The sequence below is a fragment of the Melozone crissalis genome, unplaced genomic scaffold, assembly GCF_028551555.1.
Source record: "Melozone crissalis strain CALT ecotype California unplaced genomic scaffold, PUWL_Pcris_2 ptg000027l_1, whole genome shotgun sequence".
Classification (NCBI taxonomy): domain Eukaryota; kingdom Metazoa; phylum Chordata; class Aves; order Passeriformes; family Passerellidae; genus Melozone; species Melozone crissalis.
This window is the reverse complement of record NW_026535805.1, coordinates 45,153,243-45,175,460: the sequence shown is the minus strand read 5'-3', so window position 1 is coordinate 45,175,460 and position 22,218 is coordinate 45,153,243. Positions and strand designations below refer to the sequence as shown.

Below are 22,218 nucleotides of genomic sequence, written 5' to 3'. Positions count from 1 at the left end.
GAAAATTCAGATGGCCACCCCTGTTTTCCCCCAGCACAGGAGGGAAATGCGCAGAAGTAAAGGTATTTCTCCTGCCTCTGTGCCTCTGACCAGGGAACTTTCAGCAGGCACAGCCCTGCCCCTGCCCTAGGGCAAGGACTATCAAGGGCCCCAGTCCCACCTGCAAGCTTGCTGTCTGGCTCTCCAACACCCTTCCCCACCACCTCAGCCTGCACAGAGCAGGGCTTTTGGAAACCTGAATTTCTTCTCAGCTCTGATTTACAGCCTGATTCCATGCAGAATTGTTCAATATCTCTAGGAAGGTGGTCCATCATGGGGAATGCCTTATTGAAAGGGAAAAACAGGCACTCCTTTCACTGATTGTACTACTAGCAGAAACATAATGAGAAATTATATGCTAAGACTTGTGAATGAATGAATGTGAATCATGGCCAAAGAAGATGCTAGACTCTGATAAAATTCATACTGCCTATCTTTGGCAGCACTCTGCACTTGCTGTTGAAAATTCACTTTTTGCCTCTTGACATACAGTGCATTGGGAACTTCCACTGCACATTTTACCAGGCAGTAAGGCACCAGAGCCCTTTTGCAAGTGGTGTCTGAGGATGACAAACTAATAACAAGAGGGAGTAATGAAGAGATGAGGGGCAGAGAACCATCAAATTTAGCAAAAAATGAAGACGCTTAGGACAAAATTAATCAAAAATCCAAAGGATATGAGGAAGAAAAAAACTTTAATTGCCTATATTGCAAAGCTAGGAGCCTTTTTAGTAAACAAGAGCTGAAAGGGCTCATTTATGATCATGAATTTTTCCTCGTTGGCATTACTGAGACTTGATTGGGTAATCTGCATGACTGGAATACTGAAATCACTGGCTGTAACCTATTTAGGAAAGAAGTTGGGAGAAAGAGTGCAAAAAGACACTTCATGTCAAAAATGGCTCTTTACTAAGTGCTGACAGTGTACAAGTGAAAAATATTGGAAGTTTGGGGGTGAATATTTAACTGACAAAGTGCAAAGTACCAGCTGGGATTGGCTGCAAGTTACCATATCACAGCAGGAAGCCCTGGGCTCAGGTGAGCACCTGTCTACAGTGAAGGAGAACTAAATGCCTGTGTAATCACACGAACTTCAGCCTGAGTGACATATGCTGAAGAAATTCTGATGCTAATGTTAACATTCTTCTAGAATTCAGTCATAGGTAAAAAAATCCAACAAATTACTAGGTAAAAGTCATGGTTATATTAGTAAAAATTCTTACATTTGCTGTTTGCACAGAAAACAAAACCCAGTCTAGAGTAATCCTTTTAATAGGTTGATTTCAATGACTTGATAGCAATTAAGAACCAAATTAAATGGAAGGAGAAGGAAATAGTATCACAACATAATGAGCCTACATAGAAGTTGGAACCAGAGGAAATAGATAAAGGATACAAAAGTAAAAAGATACGCAATCATTTAATAATGGACCTCACCAGATTCAAGTACATCACGATTAATCAATTACAAAATTGAAAAGGCAATAAGACCTGCCATGGCTGCTAAGGTCAATATGAAGAGAGACTATTTGGCTTTTTAAAAAGGATATTAAAAGCAAATAAAAGAGAAGAACAATATTGGTTTTGCACTAGCAGATGGGAAATACAGAATAAAGAATAATAATGCAGACAAACCATGTGTGCTCAGTACATAGCCCCATTCTCTGTTTAGGAGGGGAGAAAGTAGAAATTTTATCATAAGGTACAGCTGAAGTACTTTCCATTCCAGGGGTCACTCCAGAAAATCATAAGGTAGTTAATAACAGCACATATTTCCACATAAAAAGATCCAGGTAATTTTCATTGAGAAGTTTTAGAAAAATCTGGTAAATAAATTCTCTGACACATTAATGTTTATTTTCAGTAAGAACTGGAGCATCAAAAAGCCCCAGTGAAAAGGAGGAAAGCTAATGTTGTGCCAATATTTTAAGGGGTAAATGAGAAGACCTGCCAGTCTAACAGTGATTTGAGGAAAAATTATATAAGACTGATATAACAGCTGATATAGCCTCAATTAATAAATAATTAAAGGTGGATAATGAACGATGACCATTAATAATAATTAATGCTGATCTACATGACTTTATGGAAAACAGACCTTATCAAGCCAACTTGATGGCTTTTATTGATGAGATTACAAGTTTGGATGATGATGGTAACCATTTGGTTCAAAAACTTTAGATTTTTTTCAGCTCATATTGATGACCATTTAACGAGGAAAACTAGAAAGGTGAAAATTCAGCACAGAGCATAAGTTAAGCAAGTTAGCATAAGTAATTATGTTAGCAAAAAAGGTATCTAATGATACATTTCAAATTAGGAACTTTAAATGGAAAACAACTTCTGAACGTGTCAGTAGCACCTTGTACTATCTGCCATTTAAAATTTATCTACAGAAAAGGAAAAACAAAGGAAATTGCTATCAACATATTTTGAAGATGAAAAGATAGTTTCAGTGGCATGCTGTGAAGAAGACTGGTTGTTTTATGTAACTTGGGTAACTTGGCAAGCTGAACATAAAGAAACATTTATCTGAGCAAGGAATAATGCAAAGTCCTGTAGCCAGGAAAAGACAAGGCAATTCAGAGGGAATCCATGGAGAAGCCTGTCTCAGGAAACAGAACCAGAGAAGGAGCTCTAGAGGGCACAGGAGATGAACAAGATGGACAGGACATTTTGTGAGGATGATGAAAGCAAATCTGATATGAGGCTTTTTGCATTTGAAAATGTTGCATTCCTGAATAACATACTGTGTTTACTTCCACAGTCCAAATTTCTAGAACATATTGAACTGTTAGGGAGGATTTAAAAAAAAATAAATCTGTGAGAGTGATTGAAGGGCTGAAAAATCTACCTGGCAGTATAACGCACAGGGAGACCAAGGTCTTTATCTTATCATAAAGAAGATTATATATTAAAATGGCAAGAGTCAAGACAAGTTTAGAGAGAGAAGAAAACAACCTTTTTGATTTCTAAAGGGAACTTTCCAGTGTTACTGTTAGAAGTTGAGTAACAATCAGTTCTTTAAAATTAAGTTTTAGACTGGAGATAAAATGTAATTTTTTGATATTATTTCTTCTACTGGGCCTCTAGGATTTATTACAGAATGCTCTATGTAGTCCTTGTTTTTAGAAAATTCTAAATAATGCATCGAACAGTATTCCCCAAATTTAGTTCAATCAGAAATCAGCCCAAGGAAGTACTATCATCTGTTGCAGAAGGCCAGTCTGGATAAATGAAGGCACTCCATTTCACCTAGAAATGTCCAGAAAGACATTTAAATGTTATAAACAAACATAACTCGGGTTATTCTTCTCTCTAATGTGTCCTGTGAGTTACAAGGCCACTCACGACCTTAGGAAAACAACAGGGGGTGGCCTTGTCACTCACAAGATCAGAGTTCAGAAGAGATCATCAGACCTGCTGCATGCCTTTTACTTTTCCTTCTTGCAGTTCACTCTTCACGAAGCCCATTGATTCCCTGTGTGCCAAAGGGAGACCGCGGTGGGCACGGCTGCCTCTCGTACCGTGGTATCCACACTGCGGATTCCTCCGTGCCTTGGTGGGCAGGGCAGGGCAGGGCAGGGCAGGGCAGGGAAGGGAGGGGAAGGGAAGGGAAGGGAAGGGAAGGGAAGGGAAGGGAAGGGAAGGGAAGGCGGGAGCGCTGCGAGCGGGAATCTGCGCATCCACAGCAGTCCGCAGGAGCGGCCGGCGACGGGCGCCGTGTGTGTGCATGAACGCAGTGCCCTCTCTTGACGGGTTTCAGTTCACAAAGAATATCAAGGTTCAGCTACAGCTGGGCGCTACCAGAGCTCTTCCAACTGCTCAGAGCTTCGGAGACTGGCAGTACGACGGTTCATTCCACTTCTTCTATTTGCCCGTAAAATCTCCTCCTTGAATACAAGCCATAATTTTACCCCTTTCTCCATTCTGAAGACCATAGTCACACTTAATGTCACAGAAGAAAGCATCCTTCTGTTTGTCAAATGTCAGGATTGTAGTTTCACTAGCAATCAAAATATTTGCTGAAAACAGAGCCTGTTTATTTAGAATTAAAATATGTTAAAATATTTTTAAATAGATCACATTAAATACAAGCTTGATAAATGAAAATTAGATTTGACAGACTTAAGGAAAAAAGCAATGTTCAATAATATTAATAGCAAAATTCTTAAAAATATAGTTTTAATGGATATGCATCCATTATTTCATGGGATAAGGGAAACAAACAGTAAAAACAATGGTCACAAAGAAAAATCTGACCTCCTCATTGGCCAATTTTAAAAGTGAGAAGAAATTTCAATGCTACAAAAATGATTTCTCCCTTGTGTTACCTTGCCCTAGGCAAAATGAGAACACATTTATTTTCCAGATGAGGTATATAAGAAGCAGAATGTTTAATCGACTTGCTAAAGGTTACACAAGTTTATAGGAGACAGATAAGAAAAATCTACTGTGTGGATGTCTAAAGTACCTAACATATGAAGTGTTTCAAATCTCTGCACGCAGATCTACTGAAATGCAGGATCAATAATATTAAATTACCTATACAATGCTTTAATGTCCACAAGTGAGAAAACATTGACTAAAAATAAAGCAGTGATAGCATTATTAGACTCTTTTTTTTTTTCCCCAGAAAGACTAATAAGTGCACAGAAAATTACAGTGTTAGTTAAGAAAAACATTGTACAAACTGTGTCCACAGAGGGCAATGATAAGCCTTCAGGTTGACAATTTTGTTAACCATGCTCCTTTGTGAAGCAAGACAACATGGCAACAAATTCCTCCTCCCCTCCAATTCCTATTTTTCCCATTCTCCCCACAGAAGGCGGAACAGTTTGAAAAATGCCAATGCTGTTGCATCCTTAATGTCTTTCCGGCCTGGGTGGAAAACAAACTCAGCAGCAAGGATGCAGTGACAGCCCTTGTCTGCCACTGATCTGTGGCCCCAGAGCAGGGTTTTTGCCACTTGTGGCGCGCTGCATTTGGTGGCCCAGGAAGGTCAGACACCCTTGGACCCTCCTCTGCTGATCCCCAGCCTTACCCTGTGCTGCAGCCCACTGCAGGAGGTCAGCTGAGCACCTGGGTGCAGCACCCCTCCAGAGAGGTTCAGCATTCATCCTCATGTATAATTCACTGTGATTTTCTACCAGCCTTTATAATGGCAGGTATGTGATGGCTGCATTGTCTCCAAAGTCAGTTTATGACAGAGTGCCAGGGACACATCATTCTCTTCTTCAACCAGCAGCTTGCTGAGCTTCCCCATCCCATTCCCTTCTCATTTTGAAAACTGGCTTGTCCTTTGCCTGCACATGAGAAGGGAGATTGCTACTACCATTACTCCATCCACTCATTACCAGAAATAAAATGCCCATAAAATTCTCTTACTGGTTAGTATTGCTAAGTAGAAATGACACATCACATTATTTCCAAAATCTAGTCACTTAGAATCAGTCAAGAAACTGAATACATTAAATGAATGGATTATCCTTATTACTGTTGCTACTTATATCTCATCTAAGGTCTGCATATTGTTGAATAAGAAGGTAAAATCTTATTCTTTTCTTCACACTAGTTCCAGAGACCCAATATTTCCCACCATAAGGGAAAGAGAGACTGTTTCTGTTTCCAGTAGCCAGAATGCATGACATGGCCTCAGATCTCCAGCGCAGGTTGGTAGGAATAACAGGTTTTGGAAACAGGAGCCAGGGACTTTTTCATCTTTGTAGAAGCTACGATGTATCACTAGGCTTTCAATTTCTATTTTTCATTTCATTCATGAAATGATGTCCCTCCTAATTTATCTCACCCTCTAGCTAGTTGTTGTCTGGTGACTTTTACAAGTCTTAAATTCATGCCTGAAAGGGATAACACTGCTCTTCTCATTCAGTTAAAACAAGGACTTACTTAGAAAATGTACACATTTAAATCCACTTAATGTTTCAAATATCATTATTTTCAGTAGCAACTGCTTCTTAGTTAAATGGTTTTTCAGGCATCAGACTATTATATGACAGATGATTTTGTCACTATGCAAAATGTGAAACCTGTAATCAACTTGTTATGGCATTTCACAAAAGTATGTGACAGTAAAATAAGTAAACTGTCATTTGGGCAATCAAGTCTTGAAATCCTGCAGGAGGTAAAAAAAGTACCTGACACTCAATCTTTATGGTAGAGATGATGTTCAAAAAAAAGTTTAATACTGCTACAGTCTTAGAGGTTTGAATAGAATTTTTATTGCAGTGTGCTTAAGCCTGCAATAATTTGGTATTATGTTTTAATCACTTATTTTTCCCCCCTAATTGATTCTTTCCCCAGAAAGTCAACATGCACATCACACAGCAATGTCTGCTCTGTTAACAAAGTGTTGGTTGAATTGAAACAATATTTTCCCTTTACTATTGATGACAATATCATCAACTACAAAGCGTTTTCAGACTGGTTTGATACAAGAATGGAGGCAGTAGGTAATGAATGAATGCCCAGGCTGATTTACTGGCACCTGGGACAGCCTGGGGAGGTGGTGCTCGTAGCAGCAAGCTCCTACATGGCTGGAATGCTTGGGATGATGTGCCACAGAACCCACACTGCTGGCTAAATAGATTTCACATGAAAGGCTTATTAAAGGAAAGGGATACAGAAGCTACAGTCCATAAGCCACAGGTGGCCCTTCCTGCTGCTCTGTTTGGCCTGTGGCTTGCTCTCCCAGGTCCTTGTTCTCCTCTGTGGCTGCTGGTTTGATGTAGCAGGCTGGCAGCTGCAGCCCTCTTTGGGCTGCCCTTTTGCCCAGGTGCTCCCCCAGGCTCAGGGAAGGAGCAGGCTGGGGTTAGGCTTAAAATCAGTTCGTAAGTCTTGTTAAATCACAGGGAAGGCACTCAAGGGGAGTGAGCATTTCACCATTATGCTGCCAAAAAGCGTGTTCCCCTCTTGTCTCCAAAGAGAGAGGAACACCTGTACACACATCCTGGGTGTACAGGCACTGGCAATGAGCTCCTATAACTGAAAGTGTAAAATGAATCTATCTGTAGCCTCCGGTTTCCAGTCATTAGTGACAGTCACAGATTTTGGAACTGATCTCCTCCCAGAAATGAGTTATAGAAATAGGAATAAAATTACACTTGATTGAGAAGACTGGAGGGAAGCAGGGAAACCTATTTTTATCTGGCTTTTTTGTTTTGTTTGGTTTGAGGTTTTTTGGTTTGTTTTTTACCTCTTTATGATTACAAATCAACTGGTGAAAGCACTGTAACCTGCAAGTTAATGTTTTGCATGGAATAACCTTCAGTGAAGAGCACTGCACAGCCTGCTTTTGAAGAAAGTTGGTTTTGTTTTGACAAAGGTATGAACGTTTGGAAATTACTCACTGAGCACACATAACAGGCCTTTTGTTAAGTCTAACTAGGAACCAAAAAAACCAGTATTGCTGTGTGTACACAGCTGATTTTGCTGCATGCTGAAGCTGCAGGGCCCCAAGAACAGGCTCAGACTGAACTCAAAAAGGCCCTGACCTGAGCATTTGACCCAATGAGAGCTCCATCCTGTGGCTCACTTCGAGTCCTCTTGATAAAAGAGATTAAACAGATAAAAGTGACATGGAGAAAGGAAGTTTGTGTGGAGAGATAAGCCACAGACCAGGGAGAAGTGGACAACAGCACAGAAACAGACACATTTACTTTAAACATACTTAGGAGAAGGCAAACAAGTTGAGAATCTTTTTACAGTGGAAAGGTATAGGAGAAGGTGTTGAGAAGAAAAAGGAACAGGGAGCTTTGGGAAGCTGTTAAGAGAATCCACAGAGATTGTAATTTTGGACTCTTCCACTACTGCCCATGTTTTCCTTAGGAAACCTCCCACTGTAATGAACAACCAGATCAGTTATGGGCACAGAGAGAGAACCCTTTGCTTCCTCACAAGAGTCCAAAAGAGTACAAACTGCCCTTTCTGTTAGCTTCCCAGCTCCCAGTCTCAGATAATGAGATGTTCTTGCCACCGCCATGTGCTATAGGGTGACCCTGTTTGAGCAGGGAAGTTGGACCAGATGACCCACTCTAGTCCCTTCCAACTCTATCTGTTCTGTGATCCTGTAAGTGTAAGCATGATAGGCTGAAGAAGTCAAGAAAGACTTTGAGTTCAGAGGTACCTGAACTATTCTCTGCCACTTGCTGGACAGCTCTTCTTCCTGAGCCTCAGCTGTTCCACAGCTTTATTTGTCCTCAGCTATGGCTATCCCTAGTAGTTGCCTCCTTAGATCCTCAGGTGATTATGTTCACTGTGTTTGGTGCCCAGAGATTTGACTGGTCCATACTGTGTCTGACAGCATAAAGGCTGACAATCAAAAGAATGTACTTTTGGAGCAGAGGACAAACACTGCCACTTCTGTGTGTGTTTTGCTTCCCTGTGAAGTGCTCATTACATTATAAGAATTTTAGGAGTCATAACTGCTCATCTGACAGTTTGCCAACACTTTTGAAAAACTTGCTTATAGAGTGAGAGCAAACTACATGGGGTTATAAGCTCCCAGAGAGCTTCCAGTTTAACAGGGCATTTGTGCTGCAAACAAATACCCACATGTGCTCAGGAAACCCAGTGACATTCCTCCAGTTCATAATTGTTGACATCCCGGATAAAACTACTTCTGTTTATGGGCAGTGCAGTAAGAGTGACCTGGTCCAAATGCAATGTCAAGGTGGTTGGTGATGACACAGCAATTAACAACCTTTGGAGACTGATTGACACAACAGATCTTGACACATAATTTACCATCAACACACTGTATTCTGAATGCTTTTAACAGTGGAGGAATGCCGGATCAAGTCACTAAGTGCAAAGTTCCTCATCATTATGGTGGGCAGAACCAGTTCCCTGACAGCAATTAATATTTTTTTTCTAAATAGGACCAGTGTTGTCCTTCTTTTCCTGCCCTCACACTCCTAGCCTCTGTCTCGGACCTCTCCCAGTGTTGCAGGTCAGACTCTTTAGATCAGCCTCCGCCTGTGAGCTCCGCTCAGGGTGGGAGTCACACGGGTGCGGCGGCAGGTGTTCCCGCCGTGTTCCCGGCGCTCCCGGGGAGCTCTCCCGGGTGCCGGCAGCAGCGGAGGGAGCGCGGCTGGGGCGGCTTCCCCTGCACCGCCGCCCGCGGCCCGCCAGGCGGCAGCAGCGCGCCCCTACGCGGGGCTGCGGCCGCGCTAGCACCGCTCGGCGCCCGCGGCCGGGCCCCGCTCCGCTCCGCTGCCCTGACGGCGGGCCGTGCCGTGCCGTGCCGTGCCGTGCCGTGCCGTGCCGTGCCGTGCCGTGCCGTGCCGGAGGGGCTGTGCCTGTGCGGCGGCGGGGCTGCGGAGGGCGCCGTGCGGTGCGGGGGAGCTCCGCGCAGGGTGGGCGCGGAGAGGGGTCCCGCCGAGACAAAGGCGCCCAGGAAGGTGCAGCCGCGCTCGCCGCGCCCGCGCAGACCAAGTGGAGGCGCCCCCCGCCGCTGCGCCGCCTCTCCGCGCCCTTCCGCGGGGGAGCCCCCGGGAGAGGGGTTCCCACGGCTGGGGCTGCCTGAGCCCTACCGGGAGGAGGAGGAGGAGAAGGAGGAGGAAGGCGGGCGGGGGAGCAGCTATGCCGTGGGCAGGAGGGAAGCCGCTCTGCGAGCGTGAACCGAGCTTAGCGCCGCCGCCTGCCTCGCCTCCCCGTCCGTCCGTCCCTCCCTCCCTTCTCCCCTCCTCCCCCCGCCTCCCCCCCGCCGCAGACGGCTGCGAGCCCGGATGGTTTGCGAGCGGAGTTGAGGGGGCAAACTTTGAAGCCCAGATGCCTCTGGGGCTGCGCGGCAGAGCGCGGCTGCTCCTGCAGGCACCTGCCGCCGCCCTCCCCCCGGCGCTGCCGCCCTCCGCGGGGGCGGCCGGCCCCGCTGCCCGCGACCGCCGAGGCGGCGGGCGCTGCGGCCGCGGCTGAGGGCGGGCGGGCGGGCGCGCCCCCATGCGGGTCCCGGGCTGGGGAGCGCCGGCGGCAGGCGGGAGCCGGGCGGCGGCCGGGCGGTGCTCTCCCGCCGCCTGAGTGGGCGCGGCGCGGGACGGCGGCGCGGGGTGCCGGGAGCCATGGGCTATTGCAGCGGCCGGTGCACGCTGGTGGCCGTGTGCGGCGCGCAGCTGGTGAGTGGCGGCGGGGGCGGCCCGCGGATGGGGGGGGGGGGGAAGGCGGGAGGGAAGGAGGGGGCGGCGGGGCGGCTCCCCCGCTGCCCGGAGTGGGGGCTCGGGGAGGGGCAGGGTGCGAAGGCAGCGCCCGCGCTTTGGGCGAGGAGGGGCCGGGAGGGCCGGCGTGGGGATGCGAGCGGGGCGGCAGGGTGGGAAATTGGGGCTGTGTTACAGGTAGTTCGGCGGGGACTCTGCGGTGGGCGCACGGCGGAGTTAATAAACTCGGGCAGTTCTCCCAAGCGTTGAGTCAAGTTGGTACCTGGCTGCCTTTGACTGGCCCTGTGTAAGGCTGAGACGCGTGTCAGAGGTGATGCGCAGCTTGCACACAGTTTGCCATACAGGTGTGTTTCTGTGTGAAGTTGTCACGCCTGAGCTGTTCTGCGGATGTGGGGTTTTTTTGTTTGTTTTCTTTCAGACTTGTTGTCCAGTGTATTTTAACACTGTATCATTATGTTGCTACAGAACTCAGCCATATATTTATATTTACCTTTGGAGGAGACATGTGGCAGCACTTGTAAGCTCAGCTACCAGCGAATCTAGATTGAGTTTAAAAAGTAGGCACTGAGATACAATAACAAAGAAGCTGCCTAAAAATAGATCTGCTTAGCAAGATGGTTAGGCTGTGCAATTGTATTGTGGCGCTTTGAAAGAGACTGGGGTTAAAGTTAAGAAACTCATATCCCTTTCTGCAATGTATACAATGGGTTATTTCATTGTTGTGGAATCAGATACATGATGTAAGAATTCCAGTGGATTTGGATGCAATGACATACAGATAAAGACTTATCAATGTAATATGCCCCATTTCTTACTCTCATTATGTTGAATGTTCATGTGCTGGCAGAACAGGTGCTGGAAGCACCTTTTTTAAGCAGTTAACCTTATGGCAGAAATGAAATATTTCATGTTACTCCATCCCTCTACCTCTTAGTGAATAGTTTTGCTGAGAAAGTGTAAGTCAGTGTCAATAGCAACCAGCATTGTTGCCAATTTCTTTCCTGGAGGCAGGTACTAAGAAAACTACAAAAGAAGAAAAATAATAGATTTCAGGAACCAAATCAGTAAAACAGTACATAAGAAAGAAAGATGTGTTAGCAGATCAGAAATTCGAAATGCCTGTGATCTTTTCATCAGTTGTCATCGGTCCTTAATAATTTTGTATTCTGGAACACATTTTATTTCTATATGCTGTTCCCCACCTAAGTTATTTAATTCTTTGCAACTGGATGTATCTTATCAGACATGATTTATTCATGTATACTGTCTAAAAAGAAATCTTGAGTAGTAGCGATAGAGTGAATCTTGTGGGGAATGGTAGGAATGTAGCCTTTTCCAGCAATTTGGAAACATAAAATTAATGTCTGAAGTTCTTCAGATCCATTTAAGTTTCAGAAGCATATTTTTTTTCTTTTTTTCCTCCAAAGGGGACAAAATTGGTTAAAATTGTGCCTCTTGCAGAGCTTTTTTTTTTTTTTTTTTTTTTTTTTTTTTTTTTTTTTTTTTTTTAATGCATTTAACAACCAGGAGGTAATGAATGACTATAGAATGTGCTAAGATGTTAAATTGGTTTTTTTTTTGAAAGTCTGTGAAGGAAAGCATATTTGCTAACTCATGGTGACAAAAAATACATGCAGAACTCATAAAAACATCAACAGAAATGCCTGTAGGAATATATCAGCAGGTGGATGAGCAGGTAAGCTAAGCAGAACTGTAGCATTACTTTCTACATGAAGCTTCCTACAACTGATTGTAAACCAGAGGGTCAAATAAACATATTTTTTTAAATAAATACTGTTTTCTGGAGTACCTTAAGGAAATTTTAAAGATAATTGTAAACTGAAAGCCAACTTGAAAATTTTTATTGGGCAAGAAAAGGATGTACTAACAGCAGTGAAAACTTCTGAATCACACTTGGCCTGTGTCATGACATTTAGATAGGTTAAAAACCGGAACAATCATTTAAATGAGAAAAAGGAGACGGAATGGAAAAAAATACACATTTTATTAAAATCACGTGCCATATTCCTTCATGTGCCACATACCATCAGATGGGAATAGGTTATGAGTTTTAAGTCAAGGAGATTTAACTCTCCTCAGTAGGCCCAAGGGTGATTAGTTGGTTGTCAGTACTTTTTTAGGTAAAGACTACTTAAAGGAGCAAATGCTGTCAAGATTCATCCTGGAATTATCAGCCACGTTAATGAAGATGCAAATCAAAAATAAAGGATCTAGTAGTTATCTGGCCTGAGGAGATAGGTGTGGGAAGCATTTCCACACTGATAACCACACTTCAAAAAAAAAGTGTAAAGCTTTAAGTGTGAAGACTATGTTTTACTGGTACTTGGGATTCAGTTTTAAAATGGTCATATTTAAGTAGAAAGTATACTTTTATTTTGAGGAAAAAGTTGGTAAGAAGAAAGGTTTCTTTGTTTTTTTAAATGTAAATATGTTCTTCCATCTCTACAAAGCAAGGGTGTGGTGATCTAATTGGTCTTTGTAGGCACTGCACAATAAACAGTATTGTGGAATACTGCAGTTCATTAGAGAAACTGTTGCATATTGTACATACATAAATGATGTAGATGTCAAAATGGGTAAAAAAGGGTGTTGTTTCAGATACTGGTGCAGGAGTAGAGCTGCATTAGCTTGAGAGACCCTGCACAAGCAGAATTATTTTCATAAATGCATTTTAAGTGCTCATAGTTAAGGCAACATACTGTATACCATCAGATTATCAGAAACCTCAAGGAATGCTTCTACTCTCAAGGGCATACTGATCATTGCTCTCTGCTTATTAACAAACATATACCTCACTGTTTGTGCTCTCATTTGTACTATGGAAAACAACCTTTGACAGCTCATTTTCCTCTGCATTTGTAGCCAATGAGAAAAATTAGCAGCAAGTAAAAGCTAATTTTGCTCATGTTAGGAGCAAGGCATTGCTTTCTGTATACAAAATTTGTTATCTCTCTCTCTCTCTCCATATATATATATACATATATATACGTATATATGCATGTATATATAACAATATTAGTTTTGGTCTCTTGTTCATTTCCCTTCTGAAGAGAACCTTCAGCACAGGGGCTCTGGTGATTTTTGTTGTGTGGTAACTGTACTGGTTGCAATAAAAGAGTTCGCCACTATTTCATTTTGTCCTTTAAACCTCTCTATTTTTGAGTGTTTCCTTTTCTATTAATAGCTTGCATCAGTAGCACTAATGTCTTGTTGCCTAGTCTTTTTAAGAGAGCAGCAAAAGTGAAACTGCCAAGATTATTTTGCTTTCTAGAAGTTTTCAAGAGCCCTACAGAAACAAGTTTTAAACTTTCTTCTTTCCCATTGTTGCTGCTTGGGAAAACTTGGAGCACGACAAAACAAGAAAAAGTACAGTATGTTTTCTACTTAGAAGGTCTCCCCCCAAGTGCAGTGATGAGAAAGGACAGTACTTCATGAGGAAAATTTAAGTCCCCAGTAATCATTGCCTTATTGTTTCTCACCATCAGACAAAGATTGCCATACTCCCACAAAGCAAATTAGATAACAGATAATTCAGCTTTTACTCTCCCTTCTCTCAGTTTCCATCTGAATTTACTGAACTCATTTATATAAATATTTCTGTAAAATTTGCCTGTCCTGCCTGTCGTTTTTCTTTTCTTCCTCTTTCTTTTTAAAGTAAGCTATATTGCAGTTCAGATAATCCAACTAAGTATTAAAACCATACAAAATTTTTAAACAAGCCATATACATATATATATATATGCGCAAAGGGTCAGTTAGTGGTTGTGAGGTACTCCATCTGATGCTCTAAAGTATGTATTATAATGTAAATACATTATCTGAATCTCTAAAAACTGTTGTCTTTCACAAGCACCGGTATCTGATGCTTGTAAAGTCTCTCCTTCCTCTTGCTGGCACTTCACAGTTGGGGCTATGTGCACACAAGCTCGTGGTGACTCTTTCTGAACTCATCCTCTTCCAGGTCTGGCTGGAGCCACTGTCCCAGTCTGTCATGCTGGCCAAGCAGAATGGAAAAGATACCCAGATTTGGTTGGTTTGCTAAGAGGCCAGCTCTTTTGAGCTAATGAAAAAGATTATCAAAATGCAAATGGTTTGTATAGAATGTCCTCTTTCTGTAGTTTTCCACAGACGAATAATGCTAATTAAGAGATAATTAAAATACTTTGTTTCAAAAACTGTTTCAGCTGAGGTAATTTCTATACTTAACTGTGATACTGGTGTCCATAAACACATATTTAATTGTGTGTTGGACATGAGGATACATATTTGAGCTGCAGAAGGTAGAGTGGTGAAACCCAGAAAATTAATTACATAGATCTTAGTATGGAAAGAAGTATTTACCATATTTCTTCTATGACAAGAGTTATCACAAGAGATGTTCATAATCAATATTGCACACTTAATATAAGACTGAAGAGTTGTTTGTACTCTTCCGATTCTCGCTTGCATTATTAAAAATCAGCATATGTAACTAAAGAGAACAGAGTATGATACTTGGGAGAAAAGTCTGCCTTAGTGATCGGCCGTGTAAAGTTTAGGTTTGCCTTTTAAAAATATGAATAGCAAACATTCTTATGCTCATTCAGGAATGGTGATCATGACCGGCTCTAGTCTATATCACAAATCTAGCTACAAGATTTAATACAGTTTAATATCATGAATATTTTTACTTGGAGAAAACGTCATGTTTTAACAGTTTGGAGGTTTAATTCTCAGGACTTTCAGAGAGTGAAGTTTGCTGGATTAGAGCTCAGTTCCCACTGAGGGCAAAGCAAAGGCAATCACAGTGGATATTCTTTAGAATTAGTTATCCTGGAGTATTATGCAATAAAGAACATATTTTTTGTTAATATAGGGTCTTACACCAAGCATGGTGTCAGGTACTTTGCCATAGCACACCAGAATACATAACTAGTGAACGTAGAATGTCTCTTTTTTTTTTTCATTTTTGTTAAAGGGAAGCAGTAGTGAAATTTTGGGACTTTGCTTTTAATTGCTGGGTTTGGGGGAGAGGTTTTTTCTTTTTGCATGTGTGTTTTGATTGTGTTTCATTGTCACTGCTGCCAATAGTTTTCTATAGCAGCTTTAGGAGAGAAGTGTCTGCAGTGGAAAATTCTGATGACATGTACATGTTCCTACATTTTCTGCTAGCAAAAGGGAAATGAAAAACGTGGGCTTTTCACGTGGAATGGGAAGTAATGTTACTGCACTAAGCCTGTGGATCTGTAGTTTTATCAATCTGCAAAGAATAGAAAGAACTGGTTTCAGTTTTGGGTAATACTTAGGTGCTACTATTAAAATTGTGACTAAGTCAACAACTTGCATGTGTCCCTTCTTTAAAGTCCTGCTTTGTTTCCTCCTTTAAAGTTGCTTTGTTTCAGATTTGATAGGAAAGTGAAAGTTTCATTGTATCCAAAAACATGTGATCCTACTAGCAATGAAAAGGAAACAGTCTGTGAATAGCAGACTTTCAGCAGATGTGTGTTTGAGAGCTATTGTATAACACTAAGGAGTAGAAGGAGTAAATTTTGAGGTGTTGCTGGAAATAGATACACCAGAAACGTGGTTATGAATTCAGAGAGCTAACATCTCTTGTCATGAGAAAGCATGTAGTAATGTTTTTATATTTGTGAGACCTTTGTAGAAAAATGAGCACTTTTATAAATGTCTACTTTTGAGATAAAATACCTAGGATTCATAACCAAACTTTTTGTTTCTCATAACTTGAGCTCAAAAGATGTGGTCAGTGCAAAAAATGGATGCCTGAGGAAACAGTCCATTATATAATTTAATTTTAGTGGCTTGACATTTGCTGAGAATGGGACAGTGTTATTTTTTGTAGAAGTGTAAATGAATAATAATGAGTAATTGGTTATGCACTTTAAGAAAAGTGGAGTGTGTTAAGTTACAGGGGTAAAAGATTTAAAGCCAGCTGGAAAAAAGTTGTAATTCACTGCGTTTTTAAGCTCCTTTACAGTTCAGTTAGCAGACTCAACATTCTGATACTGTAGTGTTTGGTAGGAAGGAAAGGTTTAAATAGATAGAAGTTGATTGAACTACCTGGTTATAGGCACCTAGAATATCTAGCAAAGTTACTCTTTTTGTGTAGCCATGGGGAAAACTTGTGACAGTAGGAATTAATTTCATATAGACAGAGACTTGAGCTAGCACCTTGAACAATGAGTGGTGGTGTGGTTTTATTTTTGCGGTTTCTCTTGTTTTGTTTTGTTTTTCTGTTGCTTTACAAAAAGCACTAAGTAAGCATTTTAAAAATACTCCAAAGTTTCCTTCTAGTCACTCTGTAGTCAGTGAAGGGAAATATCTCATTTTGTAGTTAACAGAAAGGAACAGGTTCTGTGGTTGAAAACAAAAACACAATGGTTTTACGACTAGTGTCATAATGGTAGTGACTATTGTCCCAGGCTGGGCCATGAGAATGTACACTGCAGTGCAAAGTGCAGCACATAAGGTGTGAAAACAAGTACTTGATGAGTTGCTCCAGAAATGCATCTAAATCCATATGAGATCTTCTCAATATTTTGCTGCATTTGATAACAGAGATGTCAACATCCAGTTTCATTTAGCATGACGTTTTTAGAAACTCCCCTGAGCTTAGGGACTGGTGAGATTCAGACAATGTTTGCTCCGGAGGCTGATGTCAGTGAGCTATTTGTGGATCCCAGTACACTCCAGACTTCAGTTTTGGTCCCATTGTCCCGCTGAGCTCAAGAGATTATCCCAGGTGGAAAATGACAAAAGAGACAGCAGATTCCAGTGGTCTTTTGTAAAAGGTATGTCAGAAATTTTCAATTTTTACAGGATTTCATGTAAGGTTCTGAATTCAAATGACATTTTATGGAGAATAATAATAAGTGAGTATTTTCAAATTTGGATGAGGACAAGACTATTGATGATATGACTAAATCAGAATAATCTCTCTAGGCATCCCTGCAATCAGAAGAGGGAGTGCATCAGGGGATAGGTCAGATTGCCTAATGTTGTTTCTTGGCTTAAGGTGACCATTAGAATTGTGCCTTAAGTAAAGTGGTCTTTCAGCTAATGTAGGCTTTTTGGGAATAGGAGAGAAAAGAAAAATCACAGACCCATTGTATGATATTAGTAATTCACAGTACTTATTATTTATATTTTCCTTACTCTTGCATTTTCACTTGTTATTTTGGTGAGGAATGTTTGATTTTAAGGACAATTGTGATCTACAGATTGAGCAATGCTGTTTTGGAAAAGTATTTGTGTCTTCATTGACTATGAAGAAAAATTAAGGAGCCTGCTTCCGCTAGAACAATGTCAGCCTTTGTGCATCCTCCGTTATGATCCCCTAAAATATGATGCTAAAATCACATGGATAAAACCAATTTGTGCTCACTTTGGGGTTTGGATGATTTTTCTGTAGCTTCCAACAGGAGTGAAGAAGACAGGGAGCATTGTAAATACTGTGCGATCAAAAAGAGTGTGCTGAAAATGTAATAACTTTAAAGAATCGGATAGTTTATTGTCATCCAGATTAGCCTTCATTCATTTGTTTTATCACAGAAGTGAGGGACTGTTAAGTGCCACCTGACTTGTAAAGTAGAATGGGTGCAATAGTTGAAATGACATTTTCTTGCCCCTGTGGCAAATAAACATTTCACAGTTCATTATTTTATGTCCTCTCCCCAGTTGTACATGTACCAGCTGGATGGCATCTGAGAATCGTTTAAGCATTTTATCATTCTATAACCCTCTGATGGAAATGACATTTAGAAGAAATATTACTGATTTCTGTGTTCACTAAAGAGTAAACATGCATAGCTAATGGTTCTATTCACCACAGATCATACTTATGCATTTTTAATAAAAACTTGATTTTAATTCATACATTACTTATGAGAAATGTTTATCAGTTTGGAGATCTGCTGATTCCTACTTAAACGTTTACATGTATCTGGATACCCTGAAAATACCTCTCACTGATGCTTGGATTAAGGTGAATCTTTACAAACAACTTGCTTCTCTGCTGCCTATGTGATGATGTAACATGTGTAGGAAATGCTGATTATTATACTGATTGCTGAAAACAGTAAAAACCCCCATTTATTTGACATAAATGAATCTCATATTTTCCTATGCTGTTTCTAATATTAGGTTTCTAATATTAGAGTTTGGGGTGGCAGTGTGTGTGGGGAGTATTCTTTTTCTTTTTTTGTATTTGGAATGTTAGGCAGTATCTCTGGTAGAAAGTCACCAGTTATGTGTAACTGGCAAGTTACCAGTTGTGTGAATGGGAATAAGAAAAGTCTGTCATATTCTATATTCATACCATAACAGATTGAGTTCTGGTTTTCTCCTGACTCTTTTCTTATGAAGGAATTCTCATTAGTGGAGTTTGTTACAGAAAGCAGCATGTGAGGTTAATTCTATTATTTCTAAGAGGTATGTTGAAATGGTGATGCCTGTCATGTTTGTACATTACATCACCTTTCAGAAGGCAAAAAATGCAGCACCATTTGTAGGTAGTGGGAGAGACACTCATGCTGTCTCATTCAAACATGTAGTGAATAGGCTCTGAACCAACTTCTGGAAGTGGCTGCCTCTTTTTATCAACTGCATAGGCCTCTCTTCTGCATGCACCTTTATTAACCTCATTATACAGTTAAGCCTGTTTATTTTTGATGATATATTTGTACTAAAGAAGATTAGATAGACTGTCAACCTCTTTTTTTAGAATTCAAGCAGAACATAATTCAGTGATGCATAACATTTCTTCTGGATGAATGGAAGTCATGCTAGAGGCCTAGAACAAGGGTCAGAGGGTTGCCCCTGTTCACCTTGAGTAGCCTTTACTGTCATTCTGAGTGATGCTGCAGTAGTGAATTAAATTGGTGTACAAGAACAAGGTAGTATTAAGAGCTAGAGGGTCTTGAATCTAAGGTACTGACTCATATTTGTGTGAGAAAGCTTAACTATCTGAGGGAATGATGTCCTTCTTCTCCAGGTGACTCATAGTATGGGTCAATTTACCACTTAAAAATTCCTTTAAACTTCTTCATAGACAGACTAGTAATTGGCCCTCAACAAGTATATTCTTCTTGTTTGAAGATAAAAAGCTTTTGTGAGGAGAGGAAGATAGATGCTGTGATGCCTCTTTAGAACAATGCATGTCTCTTTGAAAAGCCATTCTTCAATAATTAAACAAAATGTAAAGTTTGCAAATTTTTGCCATGACTGGCAATGGCTTAGCATTTTTTATTATACTCTGGTCACAGTCTTTGTGGCAGGGTGTTCTATTACGGAGCGCAGAAACAAAAGGAGAAAAAACCCATTGTGTGTCATTGCTGCCTTCACAAAGCCACAAATACATTAAACTCAAGATACTGTTCATTGTGCTCTTGGGCCACCAGTGACAAAGGTGCTGTGAGTACCACTGGATATGAGGGAGTCATATGTCATTACATCACTGTTCAAATTGGCAGAGCAAATAGCATTAAAGCAAATTAAAACATTAGCGGCTAAAGGAATGCAAAACAATAAGAGGCTTGACTGAATAAAATACAGTATAGAATTTGGATATTATTTTTGTCATGAGTTATAAAATTGATTTTACCTTTTCCCTATCTTTTTAATTTACATTTAAGTTATTGTCCATGCCCATTTCATGCCCTTGAGGCCAGTTAGCTTGTATTTTCTTTGACACTTGCAGAAGTTGCAGACAGTGACAGCAGCTTGGTAACAAGCCAGATGATGGCACTGGTTGTGTTAACATAAGATATGGGCTTCAGTGTATCCTGAAAACAGAGTTCACTGTCTTGGATTTTATCAGACGGGCTTTCCTGAGTGTGGAGCTGGCAGTAAATTTGGTACTTCTAGAATGAAGCTCACAACAAATTGGAGTTGGATGCAGTGTTCAGCAATATTCCTGATAATGCCCATTTCTGGTCCTGACAACCTTTCAGACTGTTTAGAGGGCCTACTGTCTGGTACAATTTTTTTTGTTTTTTCTTTCATTTTTTGTAAATGAAAGCCATAACCCAGTGGTGGGGGTCATAGTGGCAGGTACAGAAGTAAAGTTATTGGCTTCAACGACTGGAAGAAATGTCTGTTGTGCAACGTGCTAAACTGTGCTGTTTCAGATGCATAATAAAAGTTATTTATGGACACCAATAAAGTGGTATCTGTTGTATAATATCGCAGATAGGCATAAGGATAATAACAAAAGGCAGCTGGTTTAGTGAGCTCTATTTGCTGCAGAAATGTGCTGTTCTTTGTGAACTGAAATTAAAAAACCATGAGAGAATGTTGGGGTTTTTTCCTGCTTCCTGTCATTTGCCATCATTCTTGCTTTGCAGTGTGCTTTTAAAGAAAATTATGTGGGTCCCATATCAGTATTATATTTCTCATGACTAGCACCTTATGAGAGGACAACTGCTCTTCTCTGCCCAGCACATGTATGGAACTACCACTGATGATAATAGAAGTTGTGAGTATAACCCTCCTCTTCATCTTACCAACAGGGGATGCTGGAGCTCTCGTGGTTTCAGTTAAATAACTTAGATATGAAAACCAGGAATGATATAGTTACAGATCTGCAACTATTCAGTTGCTTGTTCAGAGTTCATTGTCTGTAAGGAGGTTTCGAACTTCCAGCAATTATTAGCTGGCCTTTTTAACACGGTGAGTAAGAAAGGCACTGTCAAAATGCACAACATCTGAGTTTTTCAGTGCATGCTGAGTGTCTTCACTAGAAGGCCCAGTATTCAGAACCCATCAGCCCAAGAGCAGTCCGAGGAAGTTTGGTGTGCAGGAGATATTTTCAACTTGTAAGCATTTTGTGCTAACATCAGGATTAAAAGAAAAGGAGTGACCAGTAGGTTTTTCCAAAGTTACTCAGATCCTGTAATGATGCTTTGGTTGCTGTCACTTCTGCTGAGAAATGGACTGAATTGGAACAAAGAACATAGCAATGGCACAGTGCCATCATAATGCTGTTAAGAACTAATGTAAACTCAGCTGGAGAAAACCATTTGCAGTGAACAGCAAGGTTTATTGACCATGGCAAGCCCAAGAACATATTCTCAAGAACCACCTCTTGGCATTTTAGCTGTTGTAATGTGCTGCATATGCAAATCTGTAAGCACTTGCTTCTGTCGGCTCAGAGCTGCCTGGTAGGCAACCCAGACTGGCCTAGAGAATGTAAACACATGCCTCAATGTTCATTCAAGTTTCTCTTTTGTTTTTTGTTTGCTTTTCAAAATTTGAGTAAATTGGAAATTCTGCACTACTTGGGGTGACAGATTAGATTTCTTGGTGAGCACAAGCCCTTTTTTTTGGAAGGTGAAAATTATTCATCTTGAAACTGCAGCATCTATTCCAGACAGTTTCCTTACTAATTTCAGACAAGATACAAAGCTACAGTGATGAATGGATTGAACAGGTAATATTTGACATTTCCTTTTATGCTTATGCCATTTAAAAATAGCTGACTTTTGACAAACTGCTACTACGTTTTTATATGAATTAGAAAACCTAGACTTACAGTAAGTTCACTGCTACCTTTCATTTTGAGCTCTCTGGAAAATGGCTATGCTAAAGGTTCCTGCTGCTTTGATGTTCAGCATGAGCACAATGATACTGAATTGGGTGAAGCTGTTGACTCCCTTGAAAGCAAAGGCCCTGCAGAGAGACCTCGATGAATTAGAGGGCTGGGCACTCACCAGCGTATGAAGCTTAACAAGTGCCAGGTTCTGAACCTGGGATGGGGCAACCCTGGGTATTTGTACAGGGTGGAGAATGAGACACTGAAGAGCAGCCCCACAGAAAGGACCTGGGGTCCTGGCCAGTAGCAAGTTGAACATGAGTCAGCAGTGGATGCTCTGGCATTCAGGAGGGCCAGCTGTGTCCTGGGGTGTATCAGGCACAGCATCGCCAGCCTGTCCAGGGAGCAAATTGTCTCACTCTGCTCTACACTGGGGTGGCCTTGCCTTGAATATTGTAT

The 22,218-nt window shown here is 41.2% G+C and overlaps 1 protein-coding gene across 2 annotated transcripts in view; it reads left to right on the top strand.

The window, feature by feature from the left end:
- Positions 1–10,053: 10,053 nt before the first annotated feature.
- NKAIN2 (sodium/potassium transporting ATPase interacting 2) overlaps positions 10,054–22,218 on the top strand; it is a 516,773-nt gene continuing 504,608 nt past the window's right edge. For both annotated transcript variants that reach the window (XR_008483185.1, XM_054279166.1), the window contains exon 1: positions 10,054–10,169. Coding sequence is in view for 1 of the 2 variants with exons in the window: in XM_054279166.1 (XP_054135141.1) it covers positions 10,116–10,169 (54 nt within the window). In the remaining variant the exon portion in view is untranslated. The remainder of the gene's footprint in view (positions 10,170–22,218) is intronic.